The sequence below is a fragment of the Callospermophilus lateralis genome, chromosome 4 (genome assembly GCF_048772815.1).
Source record: "Callospermophilus lateralis isolate mCalLat2 chromosome 4, mCalLat2.hap1, whole genome shotgun sequence".
Lineage (NCBI taxonomy): Eukaryota > Metazoa > Chordata > Mammalia > Rodentia > Sciuridae > Callospermophilus > Callospermophilus lateralis.
In genome coordinates this window covers 1,108,327-1,124,037 of record NC_135308.1, presented here as the reverse complement: position 1 = coordinate 1,124,037, position 15,711 = coordinate 1,108,327, and the positions used below count along the sequence as shown (strand labels likewise).

At 57.4% G+C, this 15,711-nt stretch overlaps 1 protein-coding gene across 1 annotated transcript in view; it reads right to left on the bottom strand.

Moving 5' to 3' along the window:
* The window catches only part of Dlgap2 (DLG associated protein 2), a gene marked incomplete at its 5' end in the record, with an annotated part of 498,702 nt that overhangs the window by 243,866 nt on the left and 239,125 nt on the right, over positions 1 to 15,711 (bottom strand). The window contains one exon of the mRNA XM_077109210.1: positions 7,525 to 7,557. Coding sequence (XP_076965325.1) covers positions 7,525 to 7,557 — 33 coding nt within the window. The remainder of the gene's footprint in view (positions 1 to 7,524; positions 7,558 to 15,711) is intronic.

The window sequence follows — 15,711 nt, the reverse complement described above, 5'->3', positions numbered from 1 at the left end:
ACCGGGAGGCACTCCCAGCAGCGGCAGCCAGAGCCCAAGGCCTTGGCCACCCGCCCCACCAGGAAGGGGGCTCTGAGATTCCCAGTCCCTCCATAGCACACTGTGCTGCCTCTGCGCCTCTTGGAAACCAGGAGGAGCAAATGTCCAGCCTGTGCCTTCAGAGGGTGGCTCCTCCTCCAGTGACCTCCTGTGACTGCCAGCCTGCTGGTCAATCCTGGCCCCGCCTGGCTCTGCCCCAGGCCCACGGCTCGAGTTCTGGGTCATTACCTCACAAGATTGGTCGGGGGGGAAACGGTATTCTATGTTGGGCATTTCCTTCCAAGGTCGTTCTGCAGAGAGGCATGGCGTGAAGCCTCGGCCATTCATCACTCATAAGGCTGCTAATGAGATGGAACCGCAGAGCTTGGAAGGCACATCCCTGACCACAGGGCTTGGGGGCTGCCCGGCAGTCACACAGAGAGTCACAGAGAAAGGAGGGTCCCAGCCTCAGCAGGGTTCCACGTGGGCCAGCTTTCCCCAGGCGCCCTGTGCACCCTGCCTATGGGAACACCCTCCCAAGTTTCTTCCCAGACCCCTGGTGTCCTGGGACTGTGCATCTGGAATGCTGGTGGGAAAATCAAAAGGGCCAGGGGCCAGCAGCTAGCCAGGAGGAGGACAAGCACCAGTGGGCAGGAAGGAGCCCAGGAGCCTCAGGATAGTCTGTCAGCACCCGCTCAGTGTAAAGAAGGCTTCTCACTGGGCCCCGCGGCACACACCTCGGAGCACAAAGCCAGGCCCAACCACCTAGCCAGGCCCTCAGCCACTCAGCAATCCTGTCTCTAAACAAAATGCAAAAAAGGACAGGGGTTGGCTCAGTGGGTAGAAGCTCCAGTCTCCCTCGCCGATGGTCTCAGACCCATGGCTGACGCAGCTGCTCTGCGGCCCTGTGAAGGCAGCCTCGATGCTCAGCCTGGCACCCGAGGGGGTAGGCGGGCAGCTGTGAGCCCCAGGGCCATGCTGCACACAAGCCTCCTGTCTTCAACAGTGTCTTGGCCCCTGCCCAGTGGGAGGGAGACCCCAAAATGATTCCAACCACACTGGCCAGTGGAGAGCTGCAGGCGCCCGCTAGGGAAACCAGGGGGGTGAGTGGAGATGATCTAACTTCTGCAGAGGTACTTCATTCTCAGGAAATGCGTGTGCATGCGTACACACACACACACACACACACACACACACACACACTCCACACACAGCACTCCTCCTTCCCTGGTCCTTCCAGCCCTCAGAGCTGACCAAACCCAGGAGCCGCAGGTCACTGCCGGTGACCAACATATAGGGCACGTGCTTTGTGCAGCTCCTGGGTTGGAGGAGGTTGATGGGGGTAGAGGGTGGCCACCCGTCCCTTCAGAGGTGGGGACACATCTGGCCATAGCATCAGGCGAGACCAGGAGCGGTTTTCAGGGCTTCTGAGGACCCCAGGGAGGAGAGAGCAGAGGTGCTGCCTCCGCCCTGCCCCAGAGAATGTCAGCCAGCTGTACCCGAGTCCATCCGGAAACCAAGAGGGGCCTGAGTTTCTGCAGGTGTTTTCACTCAAAAGCAGGGCTGCTCGGGTGAGGACGTGCTGAACTTCCACACGCCACAGGAGGAGCCGGCCCCAGGTCCAGCACCAGCCTGAACTCGCACTCCTGGCTGGGTGGACAGCGACCCGCGGCGGTACCAGGGAGAGCTCGTCTGCTCTGGCTGGTGTGACCAGCAAGCCCCTGTGCCCACAAACAAGGCACGTGTGTCACAGGGTTGGGTGTGACTTCCTCCCCTAGCCTTCGTTTCCAGCGCAGACATGGAGCTGCAGCCTCCTGGAGCACTAGTGAACCGGCTCTACCTCCCAGGACACTCGAGTCCTGCTTCCTGCCCCTGCCCGCTCCCTGCTGCACTGAGAGCCACACGGAACTGGGGCACCTTACTCCCCTGACCATCTCGGCAACCTGGACATCACTCCAGTGTCACCTGGCATCCATCCTGATGACAGGGACCCCCTGAAAGTCACCACATTGCAGGCAGTTTGTCCACGTGCTTTCTCTGGCTACATTCAACGTTATCTGCATCATATTCTGAAGCTTTACTTTGTAAAATGTGAGTGTATTTTATGTGCTTATGGTCTTGGGAGTCTGTAGATAGGAGGGACAGGTTAACACCCCCCTTCTCTCCACTCTGACTTCGCGTCAGTGCTTCCGGGTCCACCTTCCAGGACCTCGGCTCTTCTTTCCTATTATCTTTATATCTCCCATGCCAGGCTCCAGGCGATGTCCTCCAGCCTATTTTCTAGTTTGCTCCTTCTCTCTCCAGCTCCGTCTAGCCCACTCTACAGAGACCACATGGAAGCCAATTCTAATCACCACAAGGTTCTAGCTCTTCAGTTTGATTTTAACGTCTTTTTCATACCAGCTTACGTTTGGAGTTCCTTTCCTTTTAAAAGGAAGTTCATTCAATAATCTTACGCATGCCCCCTGCCCATGCAGCCTGCTGTTCCCAGTGTGTGGCTAGCTCATTCTTGAGTTGCCCTGCCTCTCGCCCCCTGAGGTTTCTTTACTTGGGCTGTGACCCTATATTCTAAGCTCATCTAGAGTAGGGTGCTCATCCATGGAGGAGGTGGCCCCTGCCCTGGGCATCAGAGGCTCTGTCCCCAGAGCCTTGGTTGCTGAGGGGGTCCTGTTCACAGACCTTACCCCGCAGTTGCTCCTCAGTGCCCAGGTGGTGGGCACGCAGAGCTGGCCCCTGCACCTGAGGTGAGCGTTTCTGTGGGAGAGTCATGCTCCGCCCCTAGCTCAGGGCGAGGGATGAACTGCTGCTGCACTTTCCTGGCCAGTGGTTTTCTGTTTGTCTCCTCACACGGGGAGGTTCGCTGACCACATCTAACTACGGGGCTCAGGCCGGGTGCCTCCCTCCACCGCCTGGCTCACGGGGCCACCACGTCCCTGGGGCTGCAGCGTGCTGCACCGGCCTGGTTCTTTCCAGACTGGGTTTCTCAGCCTGGCTCAGGTCCCTTCCTGGGGCTGGGTTCTTCCCTTCTCTCATTCAAGCTCAGCGATGCAGCGAGGTGAATGTCACTGTGCCACAAGCAGCACGTTCACGTGTGTTGAGTGGGAAGGACAGCTCCTGCGTCCACTCATTCTTCCTCCTCTCCACAGCCCGTCACCCTGGACTTTCAGGACACTAAAACAGGGACGATTCTGGGGCCCTGGGAGACCAGCTGCATGGCTTTGCAGCTCCCACGTGACATGGTTTTTCTGGAAGGCCTGGCCATGCTGAGAACTTTGTGGTGTGGGTCAGCTTGCCCTCCCTGTTTAAGAGTGGCCTTCCAGAAGGCCATCCCTGTCCAAAGCACACGATTCAAAGGCACACATGTCTCATGTGGGGACTGTGCAGCAGTCACCCCTATGTCTCCAGAGAGGGGGGAAGAGGGACGCTGTGGGGGTAGAAGGGCAGCCACGTCCACTGTTCCAAAGCTGCCTTGGCACCGAATATGGACGTGACTTATCAAGATGACTCTTACACAGGCACAAAAACAAAGAGGAGTCTCCCACTGTCCAGAGTCACTGTGGGGAGAACCTCAGGTTTCTCATGTCAAGAATAAGATTCTGCTTAGGGGGCTGGCGATGTGGCTCAGGCGGTAACACGCTCATCTGGAATGTGCGGGGCGCTGGGTTTGATCCTCAGCACCACATAAAATAAAATAAAGATGTTGTGTGTCCCGAAAACTGAAAAATAAATATTGATCTATCTCTCTCTCTCTCTCTCTCTCTCTCTCTCTCTCTCTCTCTCTCTAAAAAAAAAAAAAAAAAGATTCTGCTTAGCACAGGAACCCCTGCTACTTCTTAACCATGCACAGTGAAGGGGGAAGAGGTACTTCTGTTTCTTTCTTTCCATGCTAAATATAAGATTCCATCAAAAATTCCCAGAGCAGCATGTGATTTGTGTGTTTTTAAAGGATTGAAATAAATACAAAACAAAATAAAAATAGATTTAGATGGGTAGAGTTTACCTTAAGCTTTTTTTTTTTTTTTTTGAGAGAGAGAGAGAGAGAATTTTAATATTCATTTTTTTTTTTAAATTTTTGGCGGACACAACATCTTTGTTGGTATGTGGTGCTGAGGATCGAACCCGGGCCGCACGCATGCCAGGTGAACGCGCTACCGCTTGAGCCACATCCCCAGCCCTACCTTAAGCTTTTAAAGATTGTCTTAAAAACCTGCATTTTGCTTTTGGCTGGAGTTTCTACCAACGTTTCCCGAGTAGTCCAGTGTGTGTGGGTGCCACCACAAGTAGCCCACTTCTCCCTGGAGTCACAGTCTCAGGCATCTACTTCTGAGGACGTGTAAGCTGAAATGCGCCCCCAGTGATCTTGCCACTGCTCCTGCATGCCAAGTGGGCGTCCTAACAGCTCGTCTCCTGGTTTCACTTCGACTAAGCAGCATGGGCCTGAGCCGCTGTCCGCATGCTGGAGAGGACTGTGCTAGCCTCCGTCATCGTTACCCGCCTTCCACATTACAACTTCGATTTGCTGGGAGGGAAAATTAACCATAAAACGTAGGCAAAGACAAGTCCATGAGCCGGCATCTGCGGCCCTGCCAAACACCTGTATTTTTGTCCCGTAGTCTTACTAATACGCAAATGGTAGCTATCATGCATTTGTCAATGAAGTTTGAAAATTATTTACACTCTTAAATAATTTCTCTGCATCAAATTGACAGATGGTACAGGAATTTTTGCTGTGTTGAGATAGACTAACAGTAGTTCTCTTGTTATATGGCCAGTAAATTCACTGTTTAAAATGAACAGGAAATGCAAGGAAAATGATAGGTATTGAGGCATCTCAGAATTAAATTGGCAAGTTATTATACCAGCTGAAATTGTTCTTAGTAATCTTATGGCCATTTATCTGTTTTAAGATGGGTCTCTGCAGCAGTGGTGGGTCTGCACACAACTAAAAGACCCCCACACTCCAGGTGGACCCACACCTCCAGGACTCACAGCTGGGTGACCTCTGTATTTTGAATCAAAAGAAAGATGCCCGTAAATAGCAGCAGATCCAAAAGCATCACCCCTCATAGAAACAGTCCTCCAGGTCTCAGGAGCTTGCAGTATAGATGGGCAATGGCTTGTATGTGGGAGTTCCTGTCCACACTTTATAACACTTAGAAATTGGGGTACCCTGAAAACCAGGACCTGCCACTCTAGGGGCTACAGCTGTAGAATTCTGAGGCCTCTGGGGTCCTATAAATGGCCCTTCTTGACTCGTTTGCTCCACAGGTATTATTCTCTGAGACAATGCCAATCCTCCAATCTTCACTAAAGAACACTCTCCCACAGATGGCGTTCCACCCACCCTGGAGAGCACAAGGCTGCTAACAGCTTCAAACATGGGGGAGAAATGCTGGTGCTCAACTCGGGACCTCAGGAGAGGTGCAGCCAGCTCGGAGCTGCTCAGTGTCCGGGCCTGGCCCTGACCTCTTCCTGCACAGAGGGTTTGTGAGCTAGCTAATAGGTGCTGCCGAAGCAATGACTGAACCAAAGCAGATTCCAGATTCCGCTCCCCGCACCCAGCCAACTCTCAGACTGATTACTTAAATGATTTAAAACGTATGAATATTCATCTGACAGTGCGTCTCAAAAGATAAGGCAGAGCCGAGGCAGCCCTTCCTGGCTGTCTCTGATCTAGAGCAATTCTGCCCGCATATCTGAGCCCTAGGAGGCCAGGGCACCATGGAGCAGGGGAGGCAGCAGCAGCCGGCCCCACTGCCCTCATCCCCTGCCCCACACACCCCAACCTCAGCCGGACGGTCCTCCTTGCCCCACGGTCTCCTCTGGCCAGACAGCTGGGATCATTCTCGGGGAGTTGATCCATCCTCTAGGGCAGTGATGGACACACTGGGTCCCTCTCCTGTGATGCACAGCTCAACTGGCACTGCTGAGCTTGGTGATGTGAAAATTAAACCAGGGCAGGAGACAGGCACCCAAGGCGACCAGGTGGGCATGCTGCTGGGATGACTCAGGTGTGGGGCTGGGAACGTGGAGCAGAGCGACCCACTTCTCTGAGTACCAGTACACCGCAGCATCTCGGGTCAGCCCAGGAGACCGGTGGACTTTGGCTCCACATGACTGCCCAGAACAGTCACAGAAATGGCCCGACACCCACCGTGGTGATGCCCCGCGGCCTGCAACCCCCTCCTCAGCACGATTCACCACACCTCACTGCCACCCAACAGCATTGAGCCACGTGCAGTGGGGACAATCCAGGCAGCACACAGCCCTGGGCAGGACACAGGCTGCGTTATCAGGAGCAGCAGATGGGAGCAGCCTGAGGACACATCTCCACTTCTCCAGCCCAGGAGCACCCAGAGCTTCCCACAAGGGCACCGACAGCCAGACAGGAGGCCCAGCCGGCACACGCTCCTGGGTGGGAAAGACAGGAGCAGCCATAGGGCCAGACACCGAAGGACACAGACAGGTGGGGGACCTCACAGCTCACATCTGCCTTGGCACCCCCAGGACCCATGTCCCCACCCACGGTCCCCATTCTGAGAAGCCCTGAGTCCAGCCACAGAGGCTTTATGCAAAAGAGAAGCTCGCGACGTTAAGATGTGGGCTACTGACTTCACCTTTGATGCTTCTAGGCAGGTGCAAGCATTCAGCGGCACCAGGAACAACAGAAGCCCTGGTCCAGTGCCCCAGTTACCTCCCAGTTGAGGAGACCACGTGTGGCAGAATTTCCAAGTTAGTCTGCATTCTCTTGTTTTTCATTTTCGGGTAAGATCTAGGTGGATCCAAGCTGCAGCACTGAGCAAACTAGTCTCCGGAGCATTCTGCGGGAGCTCCGGGACCCGCAGGCAGGCCAGGCCAGGCTGTCTCCCCAGGCCCTGGGGGTTTCCAACCCCGTTGGCACCCTTCTGCTGAGAGCAGACTACAGAACCGGAACCCAGCTTAACTGGAGTCCCCGCGCTGGGGGCGAGGGTTTGCATGCTCCTTCATGCCCCAATCCTGTATTGAAAACCCTGCCCAGTCTGGCTTTTGCCCTCTTGGAAGATAGCTAACAAACGGTCAGTTCAGAAGACCCACTTTCAAGTGTGCTCTGGACACTCGAGACTCCAGCTGGAGTTCAGACTCTGCAGACTGTCAACGGCCAGTGACGGCCAGCCAGGGCCCACATGCCACTCGGTTCCAAACGCTAATCGTCCCTGGCACCTTCAGTAATATATTTAAAGCCAATAAATATGTGTTGATATCTATTATTTGTAGAAACATGGCTAAAATTTGCAAATCAAAAACAGAAAAAGAAAGAAAAGAAAGGATTGCAGTTGGTTGTGGCACTGGTGCTTCCCCCGCCCAGCGCTCAGGGGCCTTACCTGACTTGACTCAGTTCCCATCAACACCACAAAGAACACCCTTCCAACGCCGCATTCTCTAAGGAGCCCCAGCTTCCGCCAACACCAATGCAGCCTCACCCCCGGGCGTCCCCACCTGAGCAGCTGAACGGGCAGGAGTACTCACCTTCCGGCTCCCCGCAGAGGGTGCACTGCGACTCTGCAACAGAACAGAGAGAAGGGTTACTCCCGGAGCGCAGCCACAGGGCCCATCCCACGCAGCCACACACCGCTGCTCCACGGACGGGGAGCAGCTGGGCCACGCCACAGTCTGGAGACCTCGGCAGACACAGCCATCCCGACCTCGCACGTCAGCAGGCTTTCCCCAAAACCACCCCGACAGATGTCTTCTGTGTTACATTGCATTAAAATAATGACCTCACTCTGCCACAGGCACAGGCACCGTCAGATACACTGTCGTCCCTGCGCCCGGCTCAGCACACTCAAGCTACTTAGACGGAAAAAGAATGGTCTATTTTACCATTTAATTTCAATATTTAAATTTTACTTTGCCTAAAACTCTGTTACATCTCCTTTCAGACACTTGAATTATGAGCAAAGGTAAAACATATTTTGGTAGAAACACTAAAATCTAAAAATATGGGTGGAACCCTCCACAACCATGGCTTCACGTTCGGCTCTGCAGAACCAAGGAAGGTGCCTGGAATCGGGCATCGTGACCTTGATCCACAGGCTGTGAGACACAAGTGCTCAGAGGGGGGAGGGAGGCAGGATTTGGCCACCGTCACCTCTCCTGTAGGACTTTGGGGCAGGGGACCCTGCAGCCCTGACCCAGGCACAGTGATGGTCACCGCAGGGCTGGGAGGAGTCAAGGAGCCGGTGTGTCCACTGTGACAGCAGCGGGGACGGTCCGGGCCACGCTGGCTGCTGGGCCCACACCACCAGGCAAGCACGCACTCCATCCCACTGACAGCCCAGGGCCAGGGGAGGCATGGCCACGGGGAGAAACTGGGGACAAGCTGTAGGCAGGAGAAGGGAACAGCCACACCCAGGAGGCCTGAGGAGGGTGGCCAAGCAGGGCTGCAGACTCGTCTGCAGGAGCCTCCTGACAGGGTTCGTGGCAGGGGCTGGGGACATCTGGAGGACACTGGGGAGCTGCAGGAGGGAGAAGCAGGAGGGAGCCTCTTATTCACTGTCCATGTGCTGGCCTTTGTGGGCAGTGGGAGGGAAGGGGGCCCCAGGCAGGGGGGCTGGGAGACCACAACCTGTGTCCTTGTGGGCAGTGGGAAGGGAGGGGACCCCTGGTGGAGGGGCTGGGAGACCACAGCCTGGGCCCACAGTGGACAATGGGAGGAAAGGGGGCCCCTAGGGACTGGACGTCCACACTGTGCTGTGTTCCTGGAACGTGCTTCTCTCCTGATTCTGGACCACACTCTGCCATTAGGGACGCAGCCCAGGCCACATCTTCAGGAACGGTTTGTTCCCTTCATGTGCTGAGCCTAGCCATGGGCTGCCCAGCCAAGATGGGGTACACCTCCCCACCTCCTCTGCAGAGGCCGGCTGAGCCTCCCAGGGCAGCCCTGGGTTACCAGGAGAGGTGGTGAGGTCTGCTCTTTCCAGTGGATGCATTTGGGGAAGCGAATCTGCGTGGAAGCAGTTGACTCCAGAGAGTACCAAGGCTCAGTGTGCTGGGATCTGGGACAAATGCCAGCACACAGGGCCACCAGCCTGCCACTGGGAGGCCCTGGGGAGCCACCAGCCTGCCACTGGGAGGCCCGTGTGGCATCCCGCTCCCTGTTCTACAGGTCAGTCTCCAGAAGCAAACCACCTGCCGTGGGCTGGCTGACCTCACCAAGCACACTCCTGACGGTAATGACCCCACGCCACACTGAAGACCCCTGCTCCCCCGGGCAGCTCCTACCCTCATCAGGGTCCTGGAGAGCAGGGTCAGGCAGCCCAAAGGGTCAGCAGGGCACAGCAGAGATGGCACAGCAGTGAAACTCCAGGAGGCACGGCACGTGCTGCGGTCACACCCTCCCTGCAGAGCTCACCTGGGAGCTGCTGGTTCGGCCAGTGACCTGGGGTTTCCCAGAGGTGGGAGAACACACCAGGGGACGGACCCTGGGGCGCTCACTGTGCAGACCACCCCCAGCCGGAGGTGAGTCCTGCCGGGGCCTCAGGGCATGCACATCCTTCACACAGAGGAACGCGGACCCTGCAAACTCAGCCTGGCTGCACATTGGTACACCGTCCTTCCTTCAATCAGAGAATGTGAACAGCAGAGGGTCCTCGTAGAGAGCCAGGTCATGCCAATGGAAATACAGGACGTGTGCCCTTCCCTGGCATTGAGACCCTTCAGTGAGGAGGAACATGTGTGAGCCAGCCGGCGTAGACCTAGAATGAGGACCAAGTGGCCTGTGTTCTAGCAGGTGTAGACCTTCAGTGCTGTGAGCCAGTGGGAGTAGGCCCACGGAAAGGTCCAGGGCGGGTCTGTAGCAGGTGCTGGAGGCTCGGTGCCCTCTTGTGCTCCTGTAGCAGCCGTGTGGCACCGGGTGGAGGTATTCACTGGGGCAAGCCCTCCAGGAGTTCCTGGGCCCAGTCACTTCCTGTCTGCCTCCCAGCCACCCTGAGGTGACAGTCTCCTCTGTCACATCCTTCCCCCACGGGGCTCTGCCTCACCACAGCACAAAACCACAGGCCACCCCACCATGCACTGAAACCTCTGAAGCCGTCAGCCAGAATCGACCTCTCCTCCTTAGAGGCGATCATCTCAGCGTCTCCTGACGGGCCAGCACGGCAGTCAGGTCCTCGCTGTGGGCTAGGGAGCAGCGGGTCTCCTCAGAGGCGGCTGAGTACATGGGGGGAAGGCAGGGGTGGCTTGGGGTCCTTCTCTAGAAGTCACTGGGGGCCCTCACATGCTACAGCAGGGGGCTGCACTCCTCACTGGCTGCCTGGGGAGCCTGCCTGGGCAGGAGGCGCCAGCCAGGCCGAGCAGCAGGCAGGTCAAACGGCAGGACGTCTGGACCCCAGGGTCGTCCTGCAGAGGGGCAGGAGGGGACCGAGAGGCTGCAGTGTCCTGGGGAGGCACCATCCAACAGCGATGTCAGCACCAGGGACAGCGGCGGGCATTGTTGAGGAGCAAGTCTGAACCTCAAGGCCTACGCTGGGTCCTTTGTCATCTCCTTCTGTGACTCTAAGAACGAGTGGGGACACAGGGTGGCTGACAGGGCCACAGTTCAACCACGCTCACCACAGGAATGTGCGGCTCATCCCCACAGAGGGCAGGACAGGAGGCCAGGCATCGAGGCTCAGACCCAGCGTGCCAGTGATCGGGGGAGGCCTGGCTCGAGGCCACATGTCAGCCTCCGAGCCTTGACTTTCCATCTCACCCACTTCCGTGGGTGGGCGGAGCCACTGCTGGCAGCAAAGGGAACAAGTCCCGCAGGACCCGCAGGACACGGGGCCCAGTGGCAGGCGCCCTGCTGGGGCTAGTGCAGGCCAGGCCCTGCCTGCATCCCCTGCCTCGCACACTCCCCTGGGCACTCCCTGCCTGGTGCTTGCTGTCCCCAGTCCCCAGGATCCAGCCCAGTGGAGAGCAATCTTCCCATGGAGTTCCAGGGCAGGACCTAGGTGTCACTTCCCTCCCCAGGGAGCACCCACTGACCGCACACCCGAGGCAGATGGCACTGGAGGGACAGACGCACCACGGACACCTGAGCACTGGTGCAGACTGGGATCGGGAGAGCAGGGCCCAGTCATGCTGGTCACCATGGACGGGAGTCGGCCTGACCCAGCCTGTGATCTCCCCCTGCAGGGTCAGCCCTGGGAGAAGGGGCTCAGGCCCAAAGCTCCACAGCATGCACCCCAAGAGCACAGCCCACACTTTCTTGGCGTAGGTATGCCCTGTTTTGGAGAGTCCTGTTTATTTCTTGCAGTGCTAGAGATTGTGCCCAGGGCCTGGCGTGGGAGGGCTAGTGCCCTCCCCTGAGTGCACCCATCCTGTGTGCACCTTACTTGACTTCCCAGGAAAGGGAAGGGTGTGCCTCTGTGCCAGTTCCTAAAGCACTTGCCCGCGGAGGGAACTCAGTGCACACACATGCTTGAAAGGAGCGCCCAGCTCTGTACATGGAGTAGCGTCCACACGGGCTCTCTTCCTGCCTCACGGTGGACAGCCTGCCCCCCTCCCCAGCTCCAGGGGCCACCAGGGTCAGGGTGCAGGTGATGGGACACAACCTCCTGCATCCCGGTGCTCGGGTGCCCAGCAGACAGTGGCCGCAGCAGGGCTGAGCAGGTAAGGCCACTTGGCCAAGACTCCAGGCTAGGGGAGTCACAAGGTCACAGCAGGGGCACCAGTCTCCTGAAGCTTCTCCAAATCCAGCCACAAATGCAAAAGTATCCTGCAGAGTAGGCCTCACGCCACCTGAGCAGAAGGCCCTGGGCTCAGCCCCGAGAGGGGGACACCAGAGAAGGCTTAGGGCAAGGAGGCCGTGAGCACTGGGCAAGGAGGGCCTGATGCAGCTCCCTACAGCCTCCTGGCCGCCTCCAGCTGGGGCCAAGACTCAGAGGAGCAGACACGGCTGCTGCCTTCCTGTCCTCGGCCTCAGAGCACAGGTGCTCACTGCTCCACCCTGCTCCACATGCCCTCTGGACAGAGCTGGAGGGGCCTGGCCACCTCAGACTAGCCCCTGGCACTGTCAGAACCTCTGGAGCCACAGAGCCTTGACCACCATCAGGCAAACAGGCACTCACCTGTCCAAGCCTAAGCCACAGGACACCACAATCACGTGGCCACACAACAGCCTACCTGTTTGGCAGTGTGGCCACATATGTGCAAGACACAGCATGACCACACAGGGTGTCTTGGGATGACAGGACAAGGTGACAATGTGACTGCATGACGTGTGACATGACTACAACACTGTCACACGACTGGACGTCACTGCCAGGAACCTGACTCCTCGTCACCGAGACACACTTACGTTGATTGTGACCTGTGTGACGTGGGGTCTGGACCCAACACAGGACCCAGAGGAAAGCTGCCTGCACCTCACTTTGACATGGTCCTGTGTCTACGGCTCACTAGGTGTTTAGGGGGACCTCTCGTGGGCCAGCGAGGAGCAGGGGCCAGGCTCTGCATCACATCATGGTGACCGGCAGTGTGTTTAGCAGCGGGTAGAGGCCTAGCAGGACGAGAGCAAGCTCACCGGACGTGAAGGTCCTGAGGTGCCCACACTGGGCCGCGCTGTACACACCTCCAGGACCGTTCCCTTGTGGGGGTCACCCCATTAACACGCATGACTATGATGAATGCTGCCCCGGAGGCTCCTGTCTCCTCAGGGACACCTCCACGCGCTCCTCCACTCAGCCCATCCTGGACTGTCTGCAGTCGGGGATGCTGCTGGGGCCCGAGCAGAGGACCCCTCTGCTCTGCAGCCCTCCTGCCGGGGCCAGGCAGTGCTAGGCCAGGCGCAGAGCTCAGCCCCTCCTGAGCCAAAGTGCTCTCCAGAGCCAGATCCTGAAGGTCATGCTTGACTTTGGGACAAATCTGGGGGGCAGAATTGACCTTCAGAATAAGCTCAACCTAGAAGAGTTAAATGATTTATTGGAATCTCTGAGGAAAACAGCATCCTGTTATTACTCAATCCAAATATATTCTCTGGGCCCACAGAGTAAAAATAACCCAAAGGTAAATGGCCGGCTCTCCCACCGACCACACTGACTATCCATTTGCATCTGTGACCATGGACACTGCTCATGACACTACTCTCACCCCCCAGGACAGCTCTGTGAATAGCCGGCATTCTCAGGCCCCCTTCAGTTAGAGAGAGATGACCTGCCTGGGGCCAGTCACGGGCCATGGAGTAGGCCGAGCAAGGTTCTGGCAACGTCCAACCTGTTCTGCCAGCAGACCATTCTGTACCCACTCCCACATGTCAGAAATGACCAAGGGCCACAGAGCAGGGTTCCAGGGCAGCCTCTGCCACGGCCCAGGCCCATGGGACTCACCCGAACGAGTGGTGCACGCACAGAGACCCAGGGCAAGATGTACACTTGGGCACAGGCAAGGTGCCTGGGCAGGGCCAGCCACCCAGCTCCACAGCAGCCAGTCTGCTCTGAAGTGCATGCTCAACGCTAAGAACCCTCCTGTCCCCAGATCCACAAGGACAGGACTGTCCTTTCCCATCAACTCAGCCGCTCCCAGGAAGGGCAGCAGGGAACCATGTGCTAATGCCAACTCCTGGTTTCTGAGTCTGTCCCAGTTCAGTCTCTTTGATGTCATAAGCCACCACAACAGCCCCTCTCCCAGGACCCCGAGGTGCCCTGGGGCCATGCTGGTGCCACTGCTCATCAGTCTTCACGGCTGCGCGTGTCAGGCCATCTGCCTTCATGGCTCTAACTACCACTCGTCTGTGCCCAAGAGGCCCCGAGCTTCGGATTCCAAGGCCTGCACGCTGCCAACGGTGTGCTCCCGGGCTGAAGCCCAGCATGCCATCCTCTGCGACACCGGCTCCCAGTCCAGACCCGAAACCCCTTTTTTCTACAAGAAGCCACGCCCACCCAGCCTCACCCGGAGGCCTCCAGGTGCCTCTGCCCAGGTCCCCGAGGCCCAGGCACCACTGTTTCTGCCAGTCTCTGAGTCAGCACCCTGCACTGTCGCCAACGTGAGCCATCAAGAGCACAGAGCATTCTAGAACGAGCTTCAGGACATGCTAGTGGTTTCCCGCACCTAGCTCTGCCCACTCACTGCCCAGCTGGTCCAGCCCAAACCCTCTGTGGGTCCAATCTAAATCAGGGCATGTGAGTGCAGGTGCCCTGATTCCTGGTTGGTCTGGGCACTGGGGCCACTGTCTCGCGCCCTCACCCCAGCAGCTCTGTCGCACAGCTGATCAGGGCAGAAGCACGACACCTCTTAACCCCTAACTCCAGAATTTGCAGCACCTCTGCTTGCCAGCACCCACTGCAGCTGCCCAGCACCCCTGCCCTGTGCCAGAGCCTCCAGCACCCACTGGGTGACTTGGAAGCACACACCTGGCCTTGCCTGGTCCTCTTCTAGGCCCTCTGGTGTTCCACCTCATGTTCAAAGAGAAGCTGCTGTCCCTGGGCACCTGCAAAGCCTCACGCTCAGAGCTGCTCCCTGGCCAAGGTATGGGCCCCCTGCAGAGCTGGGGCTCCATCCCGAGTGGGAGAGTGGCTGACCCGCCTTCTCCCTCTGGAACGTCCTCTGAATCTCAACACCGGTGTCTCTCTGTTCAGGGAAGACCGTGCTGCACAAACCCCTCATCTCGGGGCGTCCCTGCACCCTCTGGGGAGCATTCTGCATTTTCTCACAGGTCCTGCTCACCTCCAACTCCTACGCAGTTGGCTGCAGGCACCCCAAAGCCGGAACCTGCTCTGATGAGGGGACTCGTCAGACCCGAGACCCTCCAGAAGGGGTTAACTAAGTGTGGAATTGACTCCCACCATGAGGTCACGAAGCCGCGGGATCAAAAACACCAGGACTTCACCCATGGCTCCGCCAGGCAGGGCGGGTGGCTAGGACATTGGCTGAGATGGACTCAGAGACGGACAGCTGGCCATGCACTGGGGCATCACTGAACTTCTTGCTGCTGAGAAAGAGGATGTTTCCAAGAGTCACATCTCACGTTACTGGTTCCTGTCCATCAATCTAATCTTAGAATGTCGACCTCCTGTGGCATCTGTGCTACCAGCGACGCCCACACTGAGCCATCCACCCACTACTCCCACAGGCTTCTGACTGTAGGCATACGTGGAGTGCACGTGTACGCACACATGTATGTGCAGCTATACACACAAAGACACGTGCTCTGTGTCACTATTACTACAGAACTGTGTGTATCTGCAACACGAATACATGCAGACACATCCTATGTACATGTGAATCATACATATGCGTCTCCTGCATGTACGCCTCACATGAGCAGACTGGCAGGTGTGATGTGTGTGATGTGAGTGTCCTAACAGAGGGGAGTCCCCCCCGGCTCACGAATGCCTGTCAATGTTTCCTAGAGTAGGCGTTTCCTATTCCCTGCACACTCTGACTGCCACACCCAGAACACAAACGGTGGCCTCGGAGACCTGACCTGCTTCTCCTGTTGCTGTCAGAATGAAGGACATGTACTGAGAGGCCAGGTTGGTGTAGCCCAGGTGTGGCTGGCCCAGGGCACATGCCCTGTGGGGGCAGAGACAGGAAAAGACCTGTCGGAGGCTGCTCCAGGGCTTCCGGCTCCCTGAGCCTGAACACTTGCACATGCACATGGGCGTCAAACGCCCGTCCCTGACTCGGGGGCCTTTCTTTGACCCAAGTGTCAGCAGAATGCCTCTCGTTCCTGAG